At 39.9% G+C, this 21069-nt stretch overlaps 1 protein-coding gene across 1 annotated transcript; it reads right to left on the bottom strand.

Annotated features, from left to right (window-relative positions):
- Window positions 1-14321: 14321 nt before the first annotated feature.
- On the bottom strand, window positions 14322-18310 carry inab (internexin neuronal intermediate filament protein, alpha b). The gene is made up of 3 exons (XM_085460139.1): window positions 16434-18310; window positions 15806-15930; window positions 14322-15723 (listed from the first exon to the last, which is right to left on the bottom strand). The coding sequence occupies exons 1-3, from the start codon at window positions 17478-17480 to the stop codon at window positions 15450-15452; spliced, it is 1446 nt and encodes a 481-aa protein (XP_085316265.1). The 5' UTR covers window positions 17481-18310; the 3' UTR covers window positions 14322-15449.
- Window positions 18311-21069: the final 2759 nt, after the last annotated feature.

Here is a 21069-nt window from a genome sequence, read left to right as displayed (position 1 = left end):
CAGCAAACCTAACTTGATGACATATTTATTATATTGTATAAATTATTGAAGAAAACGCTTGAAACACTTGCCATTAGTTCCACAGGAGGAAGGGCATTCTGTCCCTTTTTCCTCACCCTGCAAAGCTATGACATCACAACATCATGAATGGTCGGTTACAATGTTGATCCTGCATTAACAGTATTATGATGATTCAGAACAACACCAACGCGGGGATACTAGAAACACTGTTGTTGTCTGGTGGATATGGTACAAATGTTGGTCTCAGGATGACATCCACATGGTAAAATATGCATATGAACCATATGCCCAGTCTCACCTGGGGGGAGGTGCTTAGAACAGAGAGGAGAGAGCTGCAGGTGGAAGGCTTTTCTTTTTCTTTTTTTTCTTTTGCCTTTTCTAGATTTTTGTTCTTTTGGAACTTTAGCTTTAGGCTACGTTCACACTGCAGGTCTTAATGCTCAATTCCGATTTTTTGATCAAATCCGATTTTTTTGTCTGCTCGTTCACACTACAAATAAAATGCGACAGCAAACGCTCTAGTGTGAACGCTCAAAGCGGCCCGCATGCGCAAAAGAATATGTCACACACAACGCGCTCTGTTTAGACCCAGAGCAACAGTATTGTTTGACTGATGGCCCTTAATATAAAGACTTCGGTCTTCACGTTTCCCAATTTTTGCTTTAAGTTATTTTGTTATTTACATAATAATGTAAATAACCTAATAATGATCCTTATTGCCGTTTAAGAGAGGAGCGGTGCTTCAAAGGATAGCTGCAGATTTCTGTCAGAATCTGCAGATTATACAGTACAAATAAAATGTTTACGTTGTCTTCCCAACAGTTTCACTGACATCCACACTGGATGGCCAGGAAGCGTTCGCGATGTCTTCTCGGGCGCTTCTCTGGCGCTGATAATTGGCTTCAGTCTTGTGTCGGTGACGTAAAAGGCGGATTTAATGCGACTTGACCGTTCAAACAGCAGTCGCTTTCTAAAACATCGGATATGTATCGGATTCAGTACCACATACGAAAGTGACCCAGATCGGATTTGAAAATATCGGATTTGCGCCGTTCACACTGTCATAGCATGATCGGATATGGGTCGCATAGGGTCAAAAAATCGGATTTGATGCGCTTTCGCCTGCAGTGTGAACGTAGCCTTAGTTACAACCAGGATGCAGTTCTATAAATAGCACTGGAATTACAATAAAGTTGAATTATACATAAGATGTGCATTCCTGTCGGTGTGTGCCTGTAGCCAGTGGATGCTGTTCAATACAAGGCTTAAGCAGAGATTATAATGCTTTGCTAGATAAAAAAAGATAAAAATGTGTGGAAAATGCAGTAATTACTGTCGATATTTTACCAAATAACATGTTGATTTCATATTTTAACATTTTTTTCTTTCTTCACAGCTCACCCTCTCTCTCCTTCCTGTTTCTCCTTGTTCCCTCCCACACATTTTCTGTCAGAAGAGGTCTAACTAGGTGCTTAAACAACCCCCTGCTCCAGGCACCTCACAACACGGTGCTGGGTACATTACAGTTTCTCCATCACTATAAATAGCACAGGTTCTAATTAACCAGCACAACACAGTGAGGCAAAGAAATCGGTTCTATTAAAACAGTTGATGATTCAAGTTGTTTTATACATTCTAAGCTGTATTTCTATATATCATAAAATATTCCACATGATTGTTATTCTAATTAACTGATTTATGCTGCTGACTCACATGGTATTCTCACAGAATGAAAAGTCCTTTGTTCAGCAACACAGACATTGCCTCTCCCTACAAAACTATCCCTCTTTGTGGTCCAGTGACTACATATATAGACTATCACACACACACACACACACACACACACACACACACACACACACACACACACACACACACACACACACACACACACACACTGACACCATGAATGACAGGGTAAGATAAAGGGATGACTTCTAATTTGCTAAAGGTCACAGTCTTGGTACTTAGAGCACCTTTTGAGAAAAATACCAAATCAATAATTGCATTTGCTAAACAGCAACATACATTTTAAAGACAAATAGCTTGCATAATTTTATAATTTACTCATGTAATGTGCTTTTGAAAGTGCAAGGTGACTGTCTTCTGTTTTAAACTAAAGGTAAAGTAGCAGTTGATTTTTTGTGAGAGGGTATGCGCATTGATGCTAATGTGGATAACCAAATAAGATGTGATACAGTAGCAGTGGTTGCCTTTCTATAGTTTCATATTTGTGAGAGGTACAGTATGCTCCATAACACCTGGTATGAGCCACATTGGCTGGGAATTTTCTCCTAGGACATTAAGGACAATAGAGCAGCTGATAAAGATCCCCTCACATATGGATAGCGAGCTTTAGTAAAGTCCTAAGATCTGTCAATAAGACGTGAACTAAATCTCAACCTGCTCTGTAAGCCCAAGTGTTCTGGAGGACCTTGTTATTGTACTTTATCAGTTAATTTGCCATTTGAAAGTATACATTGATTTTCATTCAGCTGTTTTTTTTTCTTGGCACAAGAGGACTGAGGTTGCTGTACAGTCAAGCTGTTGCACTCATTTTCTCTCTAACTTAAGAACATATAAATATATAGAAAAATGGCATGGTCAAGAAAAGCCTTTATTCACCTTGAGGTGTGTCTGTATGTGTGTCTGAGACACAAAAGAGCAAATGGGGGAGGACCTGGTTTTCTTTTGTTACCACTATGCGATGTCATCAGGAGGGGAGGGTGGACAGGATGATGGGAATGTCCTTGGGGACTGGCCAACCTGTGCAAAACAAAACAATCGACAGACGCGGTGTTGCCGAAGCCCACGCTGTAAAATTCACATGAAAAGACAGTAATAGCCAGATTTCATGCACAGGCTGGGTCAAATTCTCACACCTGAAGTTACAGCCATTTTTTTAAAATACTAAACTGCTGCGTAAAAAAAAAAAGTCGATTAGATGTCTTTTTATTGCTAAAAGACATTTGCATAAAGCTGCTTATCTCCAGTGGAATCGGAATCTACTCAGTTTCCATTTATGACAGGATTCAGATTAAGGAAGCAAATTATTCAGTGGAATTAACATGACATTTCTTTGCCAATAACAGGGCGTTTTCACACCCAGACAGCCTGTAATTATGCTGCTTGATGAAAAAAGACAGGCTCGCTGAGAACCAATTGGAGAGTCAATTAGGTTATTATCTCACACAGCATGTGAAGGTACAGTTCATGTAACATTCTGGCACAAAACAGCTTAACCTTGCAGACCTCTCTGCCCCCCTTAAAATATAGCTAAGAACCTTTAGCTTGAGGTTCTGGTGTTTTATTGGGCCAATGCGTCTTATCCCCGAGCGTAAAATGATGCCATTTTGTCAGATTCTGTACGTGTGTCTCTTCTTTACACACAAGGTATCCTTTGGCACCGGAGCCTTAGCACATCAGGTGCAGCAGTACTGGCTGCAGAAGCATTATGACATTGCTCTGCTTTGATCATCGAGCTCTGACCTGTTCATGTTGGACTAAAAAAATCTTGAACAGTTTCTTTTATTCAAATACAGGATGAAGATAAGGCCAAAACTGAATGAGCCAGTTTTAAAACAGAGAAAAACAACATATATTTGCACTGGCCAAATAACTACCCCGATATAGTTACAATAACTTTTCATTTTGTTTCACAGAGCTTTCCTTCCTGTGCTAATTAAAACTGTTTGCATGGCGTGTTAACAACTAAACAGACCTATCTGTGCTGCCAGGACGTGTAGTAACATTTATGCAAAGGTGCATAGGTCATGTGGTAGGGTATTAGGCCACCTCCAGTGGACACACATGTGCCTCAGTGTAGCACCCTTTATATGCTCTCTATTTTAGGAACATTAAAAAAGGCCATTACACACAAAAATAAACATGCAAACCAATAAGTAAAGCAATAAACTGTAGATTCTTTCCAGAAATAGAATTTACAGTAGAACTGCTGTATTGGATTCCAGCATGTTCCTAATAAAGTGGTCTGTGTGTGTATTTTCTCTCAGTCTACACACAATGAGACCACACAAGCCTCTAAACTGCTTTTTAATTAATAGCTCATGCTGCTCCATCGATTGTCTCACTAATTATGGGGCCATTGATTACTATAGGTCAGCTGCCTTTGTACACACACACGCACACTCCAGCACAACCACATATACAACACAAAGACACTTCTAGGAATGCCTACACACTACTTTTTGTGTCCACTTAATTGTGGCTGGTAAATATTTGAACAGATTACCGGTCAGAAGCATTGCCTGAATGAGTCCTGCATCTCAAGTCCCTCAGGCTGAGCATGAGCTGACATCTTTAAATATGGCCATGCCAAGATAATGGAATACTTTGGCTGTTTTCTATCCGATCAATAGTTGTTTATATGTGTACAGTGACACAGTATATCAGGGTCTGGGCAGACTGCCAGCAGGTGGGGAATGGCTTCAGTCAGCACTTTGGGAGATGTGGGATTGGGGGAGGAGGGAGGAGTACACACACACCAAGTACACACACACACATAGAAACCCATGCACACAGATTGTGGGCCTAGAGGCAGGGTACCTTGGGATTGCATGTATTTGTGAGGCTGATGAAGAGCAGCAGTAAGGGTGGAGCCAAGAGCGCTGAAGTATTGGCGTTCAGTGCATTGTGAATTTGAAATCTATGGAGCTGCAACCTGCAACACGGCAGTGAGAATATGAGGCAGACAGACAAAGACAGGAAGACAGGAAGAAAGATGCAAACATACATACGATGCTCTTATTTTGATCAGTTGTACCTGAGTGTTTATGCCATCTAAATCCAAACACAGTTTAAAGTTTATTTTTTAACATGATTCATATGTATATTTCCAGGTTTCTATTAGGCTTTGCCTTCACAGCCTGGCTGCAGATAAAGATGCTCATGGTTCATAGATAGTCAAACCTTTCATCAAAAATAAAGTAACTAACATGTCATAAATAAAATGTTTTTCTATACACATGCCCACTATAGAAAGACCCTTCATTTCTGGTGCAGCCATGTAGTATTTTTCACATCTGTCACACCGTCTGTGCAGCAGTGCCAACATTAATTGACTCAATGATCCAACAAAACATCTGTCCAGAGGTTTCTCTCACTCCACCGCTATCAGTAAGGCAATGTCTTTGATTAATGACGACATTTGATTAATGAAAACAGCCATTGTCTTCCACTAACTGTCTCTGTTTTTATTAAGAGAGCAACCGCTCCGCTAACTTAAGCTAGCCATTTCATCTACGTGGAATGACAATGTTATAAAATCATAACACCGTGAAGCCATTCTTTGCTGCCTTCGTAATGATGAGATTTTGAATTATGTCTTGTAATCACCCTGCACTCACCAGTGGCTAGCAGGTTAGAGTGAAAGCCTCGGCAGCAGTCCATAAATCCATCTTTGCAGCCTTCAAGGTTGAAATAGCTTTTGCTGCTCAAATGGGCTTAGGAGACTAAGGTGATGATGCCAACTAACCACACATCACATGCAAAGAGTAACCTGGGTGAGGGCTGACAGTATGTAACATTAAAAACTTGGTAAGCATGTCATGGCAAGCCCCCCTAAATGTTAAGATGAGAAGAAAACTAACAACATATTTACAGGAAATGTCTTTTTGTGTCAAACTGAAACAGAAATCTGACTCTGAGAGTCCTCTTATCATTGTGCAGAGAAAGTCTCTTGTTTTTTCCACTCCATTCACAACACTGTTTGCTCTACAGAGATTTAAAAGGGACCTAGCGGCATTAAAGGCGAAAGCTGAACAAATTTGCAAATATGCAAATTTCCTCTCAAGCTATACAGCGACAGCTCTGTAAGAGCCGACCGTGCTTCCCTTTAACGCTTGAAGAAACAGAAAAATTATGTTGTTTACTACTGAACTCAGCTACAGGAGAATGGAATATCAGACTAAACTGCTAATGAGATTTACACCTCAGGATTCAATATATATATATGCTTTAAAAAAGAACCAATGAAAATGCAAAAACTGAAAACAAAGTAGATGAAGAGGTGAAGAAGTTCGTTGCAGTGTTCGACATAAAAGCTGGAGTGGATGGAGTCACTGTTTCCAGTCTTTATGCTAAGCTAAGCTACTGTAAGTAAACCTGCTGGCTTCATATTTAGAGTACAAACATGAAAGTGCTGTCTTCTCATGTAACCCAAAGCAAGAAAGCAAATAAGCCTATTTCTCAAAATTAAACAATACGGTATAATCACTTTGTTTTGGTAGGGTTATCTTGTAGCTCTTCTCCACTGAAAATGTTTACTGATTAAAAAAACACACCAGCAAGTTTTATGTTTTATGGTTACAAAAAAAATCTGCCAACACCAATTTTGATCTGACAAACTCATCAGAAAATATTTGAAAAAAAATCTGTTTGTATCATGTGTGCATATCATTTTTCTCTGCTTGTCCTAAAGCATTTTACTTTGTCAGGGGGACATTTTCAGTCATGACTGACCTTCATGCTTTAAACAGCAGTGATGTGCCTTGCATTTTGATGAACTGCAAGAGAGAAATAAGCTAGAGTAATTTCAGATTCCAGTCTGGTGTAGGGATTCTCTATTAGGTGTTACTGCTTTTTAGCAAACGAGCATGGTAGAGGACACTCGTGTGCCTACATATAAGTGTTTCAGTCAGTCATTGCTAGGGGAAGGTCGGCTTGCATCAGCTGGTAATCTAATATCTTACCCTCACCTCTCATTAAGGGCACATGTCACTATTATTCCTGCACCTAATAGATGAATGGTAGAAACAGAGAACTGAGAGGATTAGGGACGAGACCTGCATCTTTCAGCCAGCCCCCAGCCTCCACCTCAAAGCTCCCCAGTGTGTGCCTGCATGTTTGAAGACTGCAAAGGCCTGTACTCTGTGGAGCATGGGAGATTTGTCAATAATTTGGCCTCTGGAGAAAGGTAATCTTTACTCTGCCAGCCTTCAGGCTCCACAGCGTTTCGTGGGGGGAGGAGACTGTCCCTTTGTGTCCCTTTTATGTGTTTACCTCCTCCGTTGCACATCCCTACAAAACTGCGGAGACACTGTAAGGATTCATGTATATCTCATACAGTAATGTCCTTCTTAGTGTGATACCGGACAAGAAGACAACCTCAAAGCTGTTCTATCGTGTGGTAAAGAGAAAAACCACCTTATGATGTTTACTCTTTAAGTAGAGCTGCTGTATCACGGGAGTTTAAGATGCAAAACCCTCATTAAACAAGTCAAAGCCACAGTTACAGCTTCAGTTTTAATAAGTAAGAAATGTCTATTTGACCAGATCTGTAAGAAAGCTGCAATGAAAAGATTAAAATACAAACAAATCAATCTTATGAGAGCTTCCCAAGGTTACACAGTAATCCTTTCCCACATATCAAGACTTTAGAGGGAGCTGTGAAAGAAATAACTGAACTATTCAGTATTTTTTATTTGAATTTTGAGTCAAGTTATATATTAGGAAAACAAAAAGCTGGTTTAAAAAATAACTACTAGTAGTGTTTCTCTGCGTATCCCTCTGGTTTCCATAAGCACTGTACAGCAACTCAAACCTTCTATGCTGCCAATTGTATTTTACCAATAAGTTGACCATGTAATCCTTTGCATAAAACTCACTTTCAAGGGAGCATGAATGAGGAAATGATCTCAGATGCATCCAAGATATGTATCTCTAATGTGATTTGCCTTTATAATATGTAACTTCTACACAGAGATACAGTAATAGTGACATTTTATTAAGATATTCCTGATGTTCTGTTATTAATGGTGACCATAATATAGTCAGTCCTGTTTTTTTAAGTCCTCTGGATAGAGAGCCTGAAGATTAATGATAGAAATTTGCTCTTTCTGACCCTATTTCCACACCTGTTCAGCTGCAAAGGAAATCAATGCTCTCTGATGAGACCCAATTATGCAAAGCAAAGGCTATTATTAAACTACCTGATTTAATAAGTGCATCTTTTAATATTACCTCTGGAAATATGTTCATGGTTTTCTTTGCCTTTTCTTTTTGTTTCCTTTCTTTTTTTGAACCAGATTTAAAGAAGGCATTCAATATCCCGACTTTGATGATGTCATTTTAATATTTCATCACTATGGCTGAGAAACAAGAAAGAGGAAAAAAAACTAGAATACATTTCTGAGAAAATTTCATCTTTTATGAAAACTTTAAACCGATCAGACCATCTGAGTATATCTTTAAAGCTCCCGGATAAGTAAGAAAGAGAATTCTCAGCAACAGTCACTAAAAACGATTCATCTGAAACTGATCAGAGGCATCGTCCTCACTCGTGCTTTGAGCTTCTTATGATTAACTATTCCATTTGACACCCTCACTTCTCTGACTGATCTTATGGCTCGAGGATGGTCTTCTTAACATCAGGTTTACTTCATCTTTGTTGCATTTCTCTGCCTTTCTTTTTCTCTAAATGCTGTGTCATACACTGTAGGATAGATATTGAATGAAGCCCCTGTAAGGGCGCAGCTGCTCTATTATGGATTAGATGGCGGCAGCACATAGCTCTTACCTCATAAATAGCTGAGGGAACATTTTAGGACACTGGAACATTGTGCACACTCTTCAGAGATGTGCATTTGTCTAAAAATGTTGCAAATATACTCTTCTGTGTTATACAAGGCCAAAGAATGCAGATAATTAATTGCTTTGTACTTAGAATTGGTCCTTTGTGTGATGATTATGCAGGAAATGCAGTAAAGCAGCCCTAAAATGGTGCTGCCAGGAGAAGTATTATTTCTGAAATTGGCAACAATTTTATGAACATATTGATTTGATATTAATAGAAACCAGAGGATCATCATCGTAATTGTCGTAAGAAAGCAGTAAACAAAATCTCAGGATTTTCAAAAATATTCCTAAGTGGTTTCAAATTTCTGAAGGGCATACACATTTCTTATTTATTTATTTACTAGATGTATCTCCACAGTGACATTTTGTGCCTGAGGTGCATCCAGTGCAGCATCGGTAGCAGTCTGCAGAGCTTCAGTTCAGCTACTTATGATGCACACATCAGCTTCTCCAAGTACCTTCCTGCTCCTCCACCGCCTTTTGATCCAGCCACCTGAAAGCTAAAGATAGACAAATTTTACCATTTCATCTCAAGTTTTCCTGTCTTATCTGTGAAACTTTTTTTTCTCCTTATATCCTTTTAATCACTGAAGGAAGTGATGAATCACACCTGAAGAAAAGAGAAAGAGATTTCACATGAAAGGGTAGAAAGGAGAGTCTCGCGGTGTACTGCTTTTTATTGTGTGTTATTTTTGGCTGTTTGATAGACAACATCTTTCTAAAAAACAAAAACAAAAAAAAGGTAGGAAGGTTTGAATTTTGAAAAGCCGCTATGAAAATGTTTTGCATCTTTCTTTTATGTATATACATACATTATATAAAAAGAGATGTTGTAATTGCTTGATTTATTAGGCTTTCATAGAGTTGTATTTAATGTATAAATACCTTTACTGTCAGATATAGACACCAGCAATTATTCAGTACATCGTATATAATTTAAAAATGAGCCAGACAAAGGTAGAGTGGTGTTCAAAGGGGCGTGTCCTTGGAATATATTCAGCAAACAAGCACTAGTACTCTTGAAGATAAAGGATGCAAATCTTAAAATATATCATATATCAATATATCCTTATCCACCCTGTGTAAGACTGGCAACCTGTCCAGCATATACCCCACCTCTCACCCTACAGCAGCAGGGATAGGCTTACTTATATCCACTATCATCGGTTTCTTCAAAAGGTGAACAACTGTCCAGTCTATATACAAGAAGAAGTTAGTAATTTAGCCAGAATGTAGACTCTGTCACAGGTAGGTGTAAAATATAAACATTGATTGATATATATTTTAGGTTTTTTGATTACTGATTACCATTTTCTGATTACTGAAACAGACTTTATATGTCTCATGTTGAACAGTCCCAGTACCACTCATCCATCCTCACAGAAGCTGAAAGTGAGGTCAAAAAAAGCTTCGACGTTCCTCTTTGTTCAGGGAAAAACATTTTCCTTCACCCTGTCTGTCTGGCTGTCTGGCTCTGTTGGCTCTGTCTCTGCTATTATTAGCACAGACGAAGAGAGAGAGAACACACAGTCATGGCTTGGTTAACAGGGAGCACCACAGAATGATTCAGCACTTTGTGCCAGACTGGAAAATTGTTACATTTCACGCAAAATTGAAATATATCTCTCCACTGAACATTAAGTTGTTTAATTAATTGCTAATTAATGAATTAATTGCTGCTGACAGACAGTTTAGGATCACTCAATTGGTACCTACCTCAAGGATCCATTATCCTAAATGTGGTAAAATTATGCTCAAGAATTTGTTGATTTTCTTTGTCTTATTCACATTTTTTTTTTATTTGTTTTTCATCTGTATGCTCTTTGCCTCTATTCTGTCTAGACGAGAGGAATCCTGTCTCTCTGAGAGCGGTCACTCCCTAAGGCTGCAGGAGCACAGCAAGACACTAGCAACAAATTCCAAGGCAACAGCAGCACTAACTCAGATTAACACTTTGTTTACTGGTACAATAACTGGGATGTATGTGCATATCCACCATTTTTATTGAACGATAACCAATGCAATGACTGAGAAAAGACGGAGATTGTGAGTTTGCCGCTGAGTCTTCTTTTTGTGTTCACCTCACAAGAACAGATGATGTTACTGCGTTACCTGCGACACTAAACCATAAAACAAACAGTTCTGTCTGTACACATTGTAGCAGATGTATTTAGAAACTGTAAATAAATAGGTCAATGAAATGCTGGTCATTTTTGGTTTTCTGGATGTCTATTTCTGTGTGAAAGGTCACACGCATACAGACTTTAATATGCCTGCAGAGCTGACACCACAGCCCAGTGAAGAGGAATGGCTTTGATCCAGAGAAGCTGACAAACTGGTGAAATTTATGGGCAAAGCTCGCTTGCTGCACAGCCTGATTCTCATTTCCACCCCACACCACACCCCTGCAATCACCAGACAGTACATAAAACATGCCTCTCCCTCAGCACGGGCCCTTTTATTCTTCAAGATTGCAAAGATGAAGGCATGAATAAGAAGAGTTGCCACAGTCAGTGAGGGATCTATATGTATATATAATATTTAGTAATACTTCTCAAATTAAAAAATTCAGAGGGAGAGCCTAAAATGACTTTATATTAGAGGGTTGAATGATGAGTAGATGTGTGTAAAAGGATGTATGAGACATCTAGAGACATTTTTCAACACAGAGAAAGGGTTTATTCAAGGTAAATGGTCTGCATTTCATAGCATTATATTTAATAAGTGTTTTACAGTCTCATTCATTCATTCAGACAAAAACTCAACAGCACCATCTTACAGGCATTAGCATCATACGGAGCAGCTGGGAATCAAACTTTTTACCTTGCTCACAGCAACGTTCTTCACCACATGAGTTATGTAAGTGATAATGTTTTAATAAACAATGGCAACAATGTATTGTGTATTGTAAAACAAATAAAGAATTTGGACACAATCAGATGCTTCCCTGATTGTACTGCATGATGGATGAGAATGTAATCTTTCTGTGCCTAAACTTTTCACAGTTTAACTCTATGTATTACTGGTGTACCAGTGATGCCATAATAAAATGTAAGGAATCACTGGAGGAACTGTGTTTTTCTGTGTATTTTGGCTCAGTTTGTTGTATTTTATTACAATCAGTAAAACAAAGTTTAAACAGCACTGCAGGTATGGTAATATAAGCATGTGTTCAATCATTAAAAAATGACACACTTGAGAAATCAGCCAACTGCAATGCTTATAGATTGCAGTGGGAGTGCAGGCTCAACCTGCTCTCATAGCATTCAGCAGTAAATTTCAAATTAATCCCAGATCGGACGCAGTTTCCACAAGAATCCTTTACACAATAGAAGGTAGTACAATATTTCACATTCTTTTATAGCCTCGTAAAGCTCTTATGGTTTTGTTTTTTTTCTTTTTTGTGGCGGTTATGAAGTGGGGACAGGGTGGCTAAGGTGCATCTCAAAATAGAAAGTTGAAGCACTCCTGAAGTTTGAAGCAATCAGAGGGAGGGCTGTTTTGTAACAGGGCTTTTACAGTATTTCACCTCAGGACTTCCATTCAGCAGCATTGCAGAGGTATAAATCTTTGAAGAACTGCAATGTGCATCATGCATGCACACGCGGTGCTGAAGCTGTCCCGCACAATCAGTGCGCAAAAGGCAAGATGGGCTAATTAAGGACAATGCGTGAGGTCCAAAGACTCCAAGGTCAAAGGGTCTGGGTCTCTGTTTGTGTGAGTGTGTGGGGCAGGGATTGGGGGTTCAAGGGTCAATGCACAGTACAGCCTTAGGTAATCCATCATATCTCTGTGATGCACAGCTTCCTGGTCCTGGGCCTCTTAAAAGCTTCAAGGTGACATTGCTTTCCAGCCAGCCAGTCTTTTTTTCCCCTAGAGAAATATTTATAAAACAATACTGACCCTCAAAACTGATTTTCATCTGTCAGTCACTTGTTGTTTTGTTTTTTCCTCTGATTTCCTTTGTCTTGACCTGTGCAATGCCTTATTTGTTAGTTATTAAATTATTTGTTGATATATTTTGTATTAAATGCCTACATTTTAAGTGTAACTTGGACATAATTATAACATTTTTTCCCACTAAAAATGCTACGCAGAAAAAAAAATCTGACTTTCCATCAGGACTGTGTTTAAGAGCTTGTTATTGATCATAGATTAGGAAATATCCAGTTCATCAATAGGGTGCATAAACAGACACGAATGATGTGTGCATAGATGAATAATGACAACTATGTGAGTAGAAATATTTTGCGTTCAACTTTTGCATACCTTCCAGTAGGAAACCATTCCCCGTCATTTTAAAGAGACATAATGAAATCACATGCAGCCAAAATTATTTCAAGGTTTTATTGATATGGTGTCATACAGCAATACAATAATAATAATAGTAAAGAGTAAAGCATGTCAACTACATTCAATCCATATGCTTTTGTTGTCACTGCAGCTATGATAAACACTACGAAAGAGAATATAACGGTTAAACACCCCACTGAACAGAGTCGTATGCATCAAACACATGGTCAAAAGCTGCTGGTGTTTTAAGGCATTTTACATCCTACAGTATTTCTTTTACAGTATGGCTAAATATTGATTGTTGGTTTTGAATTGGTGATATACTGATCATCATTTTCCAGAGCATGTGCATTTAGAAAAGTTTGGCAGTGCTGCGAACGCAATATTTTTCTTTAGACATCCATGAAAGCTCTTTTGGTTTACAGTGTAAGGATAAAGGCTTGACATTTGCAACCACTAGCAACTCATTCAGTGTGTTTATAACTTCTTCTGTTTGACGCTATAATTCGTACAATTCATTATTCTACGAAAAAAAATCAAAATGCCCGGCTTGCAGACTTGCTGTTCTCACTCAACACATAATTCCAGTTATGATAGGCCACTGTGTAGAGACACAAACACACTTAGTACAGTACTATCAGTAGGTTTTGTTACCATTCTTAGTGTTAGTGCAGTTTGTCAGGGCATTATTCACCATGACCAGCAGCAAGAGAATAAAGATAGCTGTGTTAGAGTTGGCAGTGCACGAGCAGAGAAAACAAGCTGCAAGTCTCTTAAGCTACTGAAGGATTTCTAGTGGTGAGGTCACACTACAACAGACATTTTATCCAGTCATGGCCACAGTTAAAAAAAAAAAAAAAAAAGTTGAGACGTTCTAAACACATCATGGCATGGCACGCTTCAACTAAATCATTAGAGTTTTGTCAACACTGTTTTCTTCAGGGTGACTGATATGGTATTAATTCTTGGGTTGTGCTTCATGGGAAATGTTGTTATGCAGCTGATGTGTAAAATTTATCACACCTCAATCGCTGGATCATTGTGAAACTCGTGCATTTGGGCGATCGTGGCTCTAGAGGGCGATCGTGGCTCTAGAGTTGGGAGTTCGCCTTGTAATCGGAAGGTTGCCGGTTCGAGCCCCGACTTGGACAGTCTCGGTCGTTGTGTCCTTGGGCAAGACACTTCACCCGTTGCCTACTGGTGGTGGTCAGAGGGCCCGGTGGCGCCAGTGTCCGGCAGCCTCGCCTCTGTCAGTGCGCCCCAGGGTGGCTGTGGCTACAATGTAGCTTGCCATCACCAGTGTGTGAATGTATGCGTGAATGGGTGGATGACTGGATATGTAAAGCGCTTTGGGGTCCTTAGGGACTAGTAAAGCGCTATATAAATACAGGCCATTTACCATTTACCATTTGTGCTACAGCATAATTTATAATTCAGTCTTCAACTGACTTTATAAAAGACTCTTTTATTATGTTTGCTCCATTCTCTAAAGTCTCAAATCTAACCTAAAGGCCTAACAAACACATGTCTAATGCAGTCATTAAAAGGTGTTGTGCATGATGATGCTCGACATAGTCGGCAGTTTTAACTTCATACAACAAAAATGTGTTGAATGAGTAATTTGCTGATGAATTCCATGCAAGCATGACATCTTCGTACACCATGCACATTATGCCTGAATAATATATTTTTGTCTTTGTCCTAAGTCTTGATCTTACTCAAAGAGCTACATTAATATATTGTTGTTAGTGAAACTTTTCCAGGAATTCGAAAAGGGTCGGTGCTCGACTCCTTCAGCCGTTTGGGTTGTGCTCAAATCCCTTGCAATGAAAAGAGAACTGTCTGTGCAAACATTTGATTTAAGGAGGATATTCTTTGCACTAAAAAGGCTCAAAATGTTGGCTCAGTAAGACATTATCATTTAATATTGTTCATCTTATTAATTATTGTTATTATTGTTAGCTGGTTTCTTATGTAGACCGTGTGCTTACTTACTAAAGAGAAATCATTATATTCCTATTGTGGGTAGAGACCCATACCAGCTGATGTGTTTTAGATCTTTTTGGCATAGTGTGGAATGTGTTGAGAATAATTCACAGTTTGTGGAAGAAATGCACAACCGGAGTTGTTATTATCTACTGTGTGTCCGTACATATTGATTAGTGAGAAAGACCAGTAATAATGTACTGTGAAAGACCATACTCCTGTAAGAGATGCTACCTAAGTGCTTGATATTGTTTGAAGCTGAGAACAAGAGAGAACAAGAGAGAACAGATGTACTGGACTTTTGCATGATGTGTCGGTTATAATAGCGGTATAATGGATTTCCCTTGATGGGGGGAACACCTGTGGGGGTCAAAGGGGACAAGGACACCAACATAAAACAAACCTGTAGATCCTGCACTCTAATCACATCCAACACACACTAGCTCAGATATGAAAGACAATCTTACTATGCTTTTGGGATGGGGGATGAAGAGGTATGGGTTTGCAAGGCAAAGGGAAGATTTAGGGGTCAACACCAGGCTTACAGTAGGCTCTTAGTTTTTCTGATTGGTGGGAATGTCGTCTTGCTGCTTCTCCATCTTCTTGGTGGTGACTACTGTCTCCTCATAAACTTCACGCTGGGACATCTTCCCACCGGATTTGCTCTCCAGCTGCTCGTCATCCTTTCCCTCCTTCTTGGAGCTCTTGCCAGAGCTTGTGTAAATGCGGGTCTGGTAGCTGTAGCCCTGCCCAGGTCCAGCACTTATGGAGGGACTGGGATAGGTGATGCCTGTCCCAATGCGGGTCTCCTCTCCCTCCAGTAGTTTCCTGCAGAAATGGTCATAAAAAGGTGTTAGAGGAAGACATTATATAATGAGAGAGGCAAGTGGTGAGGTGTCAAGAAACATACCTGTATGCTGCAATTTCTATGTCCAGTGCCATCTTGACATTAAGCAGATCCTGATACTCCCTCAAGTGACGAGCCATCTCACTCTTTGTGGTCCTCAGCTCATTCTCCAGCTCTGCCATGCTTTCCTGAGCAGAAAATTAAAAATGAAAGTAGGCCAGAATTACATATTTTAAAAGGTGAAGACAATGTGTGTGACTACATGTCTTGCAGCAGACAGACAAAGACCTCTGTCAATCCCATTATTAAAATGGGCATGGTGTAGGCTAGAATTTGAGAAATGTATTAATAAATAGTAAATATTTTATTTTTAGTAAGAAGCTCTGGATCGAGCGTTTTCTTGTTTTAAAGTCGTTTGTTTTGTTGTTTTTTTTCTTAGAGCATTGACAGTGGGCGTTGTCAGATGCAGCTGAGCGCGCTATCCCGAAGGAACTAGTTTCAGCACCACGGACAGAGCCCGGCAAAAAACGGTTGTCCCGATCTTATTCTTGCGGTATTGTCACTAAACACTACACACATAGTAGACTATCAATTTAAATGAAACTTTTACGAGACTGCTATTTAACAGCCGAATATCATTGCAGGAGAAACCCGATGATAAGCGTAAAAAAAAAAAGTAAAACAGAATTACCTGATAGTTTCCAATCTCCATATTGTGTCTGTCCTCCATCTCCCGAAGCTGCTTTTCCAGAGATTCGTTGGTTCCTCTCAGACTCTCGATCTCGATAGTCTTGGACTGCAGCTGCCTCCTGAACTCGTTCACTTCCTCCCTGCCGGCGCGGATGGCCTCGTTACTACGGTTAGCCTGCTCGGAAAGATCTGCAAACTTGCTCTTGTACCACTCCTCGGCGGACTGCAGGTTCTTTGAAGCCATGGACTCGTACTGGCTGCGAATCTCTTTGAGGGCGGAGGTGAGATCCGGCTTGGACACCTCCATTTCAACAGACACCTGTGCAGCCTGGATCATATCCGTCAGTTCGGCCACCTCTTCCTCATGCACCTTCCTGAGGAAGTTGATCTCGTCCAGGAGGGATTCCACTTTCTTCTCTAAGTCCAGGCGCACCATGGTAGCATCATCCACATCTTTTTTGAAAGCCTTGAGGGTGGCCTCCGCCTCCTCTCGGGCGCGGAACTCTTCTTCATATTTCCCCCTGAGCTTCTGCAGGTCGTCCTCAATATTATCCCTCTCGATCATCAGCTGGGACTTCTCCCCGTTCAGTTCGTCGAGCTGGGAGCGCAGTTCGCGGATCTCTTGCTGATAGAGCTCTGCCAGCCTGGACGGCTCGGTATGACGCTGTCGCAGAGCAGTCAACTCTGTTTCCAGCACTTTGTTGTGCTGCTCCAAGTTGCGCACTTTCTCGATGAACATTGCAAAGCGGTCATTAAGACCTTGCATTTGTTCCTTTTCATTAGTGCGGATGATTTTAAACTCATTGTTGAGGACGCTACTCTGTGTCAGGTCGAAGGACTCCACTGGCATAGGAGAGAAGGAGCGGCCAGACTTTCTGCTGAAAGAGCCCAGGGACGAAACGTTGCTTCGGGATAGGGAGGAGGACCGGTACCCTCCGCGAGAGGCCACGTTCATCACCGTGCGCGATGGAGAGGATGCATAACGGGGAGAATCCCCGAAAATCCTCCGGTAGGAGGAGGAGGAAAAGACTTCAGATCCGTAGCTCATCTTCGCTTGTGTGGAGACAGAGCAGAGCAGTGGGCGCGTCTCCTTTATATAGGGGTGTCGACCCAATCACTAATTAATGCCCAACGGTAACATCCGGACTTAGTTTGTTCCAGATGCGTCAGGCAGTCCACTGTGCATATGCGAATGAACAGAAATCACTCCTGTAAACTAGATTTTTCGTTGATAGGTATATTCTAAATATGACATCACTCCAGATGTGCACGGTTTACTCTATTTTTTTTTTTCTTTCAGCAAATGGAACTGTCCTTTTTGGCGCAGTGGTGATGTATCCGCGTCTGATCGCTTGTTGCTTATTTAAAACAAACAGCTAACAACATGTAACAAATGTTCCGTATAAGACATCCTTTAGCAACAGTTTCCTGCAGCCCATCTTCAGCGTTTTTGTTGCTGAGAAAAATCTCTGAAAACGGAATTTCATCTAATCCGCTCCAGTCTACAAATTCTATGCTGTTTTTAATTAACGCAGAATGACGATGACGGTGCAGTTTACTTGCAAACTTACTTACTTGCAGTGCAGCCAGGTAACATCCGTAAAACACTCTTCCCCAAACCACAGTACTGACGTCATACAACACATCTGCTTGCAGTTTCCAAATAGCATCTATTTAAATAATATGACCCATTATTTTAACGCAGATCAAGAGCGAGCCCTGCGTTTTTCTTGTGTTAAACATGCGTATAACACAATGAGAAATTTGTATTTGAAAATAAATATGTTATGCATAAAATGTAGCAGGCTGCACGAAATATAATTAGAGTTAGATTTCCAAGAAAACTGTTTTAAATAATATCTAGGGTTACTCGGACTGGTTGATTGTTATTTGTTCTGTTTGGTAAAGTGTGTATATATAAAGCCTGGTCAAACAGGATCCGACTGACAGGCCTTTGCTGCCCTCTGCTGTCAAATAGCGTTACATTGCAAGCAAACTGGACTACCGAACCGTATTAACTGCCACAGTGTTTTTATTCTAGTGTGTTTAAAAATTTTAGTGCGGCACATTCACAGTGGTGTTATTATCGTGATTTGTGGCAGAGCAAGATCATTATAAGAATGATTTATAAATAGGGCCTAGTTAAATGTGTTCATTTTGGTATTATACTCTTATCATGGACCTAAGGTTTTGTTGTTTGAACTTTGAATTCCAGTTTGCTATTAAGAATTCTTTTGTTTAGTGTTTTTAGTTGAATGACTTGACTTTAAGGTGTGTCTAGTAATGCATCTGTCCTTAGTCTTAAGTTGCACAGTATGGGGTAATGGCAAGAAAGAACAGTGAAATAAAAAGTAGAAATTTACATTTAGAACAAGGGAAGAGCAAGTAATCCTCATCAGATTGAGAATAAATCTCACTAGATTAATGGTACTCCAACTGGCTATTGAGCAAGTACTAATTTCATATAGTTGGTACAAAGAAGCATGAAGAGAGATGGGGGTAGTCATGCAAGGATTAGGTTTCGGGATATCAATATTAGCGATGTGCTCATGTGTGGGGACTCAACAGTGGGAGGAAACTACTATTTAGGTAGGGACATGTCTCCATTTTGAGCTTTAGAAATATATATATTTATATGCACTTCTCTGATCTATTAATCTAAGGTGTTTGGAAAGAAAAGCGACTGGACTTCTTTATGTTTCTTGAAGATGTTTCACCTCAAATCCAAGAAGCTTCTTCAGTTCTAAGACCAAATGGTGGAGAGTCCCAAGTATTTAAGCCCTAGTGAGATACCTGGGACTTTCCACCATTTATGTGTTTATATGTATTAGCAAAGTTATTGCTAAGGTCTGAGATAATGCATAGCTGTAACTTTGATAATACATATAAACACATATTGTTGTGAGCAGTAATTAAGGCTTAACAGATTAGACAGCTTCTCTTTTTTAATATTATTAGAAACTGTTCACAGTAAAGGTCCAGTTAACTGGGAAGGGACACTGGCTCACTGTTGATGGTATCTTAGTTTTGAACATTACACAGAGCATTACACTGCAGGCATTTAACTTTACTAATTATAGCCATGGACTCTAAATCAAAACATCCTGGATTTGCTCACTTAGGACACCACATTAAATTATTATGACATTTAATAGCAAGAGTATATATGTATTGCAGGTACTTCTGCAGTGACATTCCAAGAGGAAAAAGATTGGCAAATCTGACTGCAGTATGACAGTTAGATGGATAAATATCCAAGAACAAGTCAACAAACAAAACATAAGACGGGATGGAAAAGAAATATAAAATGCATACATTAAAAATATGCATCAAAATAATGGAAAGATGATCAAAACCATGAAAAGTTTCCTGCGTGACCATTTAATAATCTGATTGTACTGGGAGCAAATGATTAGCCTACTTCTAATCTTTATTATGCTATAGGGTGAGTCTACAGGCAGAACAGTGAACTCTGAACAGTGACATTTCAGATACCCATAGCTGCATTTGTGATATCCATTTGTGATTTCACATATCTACATTTTAGTCATTACCAATCATAATTTTAATACGAGATATCACAAATGAAAAAAAATTATATCTGTTATGACTGTGCAAAACTGTCATATCCCAAACAAGATGTAATTAGTGCTTGTGTTGTTCCTAAAACAAGTGACTTTCAGATTGAATTTACTTTCTGTATTCTGTTTTACTACTTTTAACCTCTTAACACTCATCAGGTCACTTGAGTGTCATCTAGGGTTAGGGACAGGGTTTGAACTGTGTTAACATCCTTCATTTTAGACCCCTGTTTTTCCATCCATCCCCATCCCTTTTCTGCTGCTTAACCATGCCTAGATTGACAAGACAGTAGTTTAAGCAGAGAAGCCCAGACCTCCTTCTGCATGGCCACCACCACCACATACAGCTCATCTGAGGGACACAAAGGTGTTCTCAACCTACCTGACAAATATATTCTCACCAGCATATCCTGGGTTTACCTGGGAACACCCTTCTGTTAGGACATGCCTGGAACACCTCACTTAGTACATGCTTAGGACACATGTTAGTCATGTGCATGAATCACCTAAGCTGGGTCTTTCCACTATATCGCCATCTTATCATGATGGAAGGATTTGTGTGCCCTAGTAAGTTATGTTGTCAGGGTATTTGCCTGTGTGGGGTCTCAGGTAAATTGGTCCTTGCTGAGGGGCCAGATGACGAAGAACTCACAATACCCCTATGAAGAAAACATCACCTAATGTAGGACCTCTAGGCAGAGGTCCTAGATATTTTTCTTATTTTGGCTGTTCCCTTTATGAGACACTACAGCAGATCATCTACCAACACTCATCATCACATATATTAGGCTTCTCTGTGGTCTTATTAGCTATTACCAGTAATCTCTACAGTCTAAAAAAAGTCCCTACTCTCACCTCCACACTCCTGGCTTCTCCCTCACTGCCTTTGAACAAGCATTCTTCCGCTCTCAGTCTTGATGATCCACATATTTTGTTAGGTAAAGATTTTGGACCCAACGCCCTTCCTGACACAACCTTCCCCATTTATATCAGCTTGGGACCAGCACTAGTAGTACACCAGCTTGTGGCTTCAGCCCCCGTTGCCTGGCCCTGGAG

This window comes from Copadichromis virginalis, linkage group LG6 (genome assembly GCF_057382275.1).
Source record: "Copadichromis virginalis isolate Kocher_CV1m ecotype Utaka linkage group LG6, C_Virginalis_male_GT1.1, whole genome shotgun sequence".
Lineage (NCBI taxonomy): Eukaryota > Metazoa > Chordata > Actinopteri > Cichliformes > Cichlidae > Copadichromis > Copadichromis virginalis.
The sequence above is the reverse complement of the archived record's forward strand: the minus strand, read 5'-3'. Positions and strand labels throughout refer to the sequence as shown.

What these genes read in the sequence shown, in the direction of transcription:
- inab (XM_085460139.1), bottom strand. Translation starts at nt 17,480, where the DNA reads ATGAGCTACGGATCTGAAGTCTTTTCCTCCTCCTCCTACCGGAGGATT. An exon ending in TGGAGATTGGAAACTATCAG is followed by an intron (nt 15,931 to 16,433) that starts GTAATTCTGTTT and finishes TTTTCTGCTCAG; the next exon opens with GAAAGCATGGCAGAGCTGGA. An exon ending in ATAGAAATTGCAGCATACAG is followed by an intron (nt 15,724 to 15,805) that starts GTATGTTTCTTG and finishes CCATTTCTGCAG; the next exon opens with GAAACTACTGGAGGGAGAGG.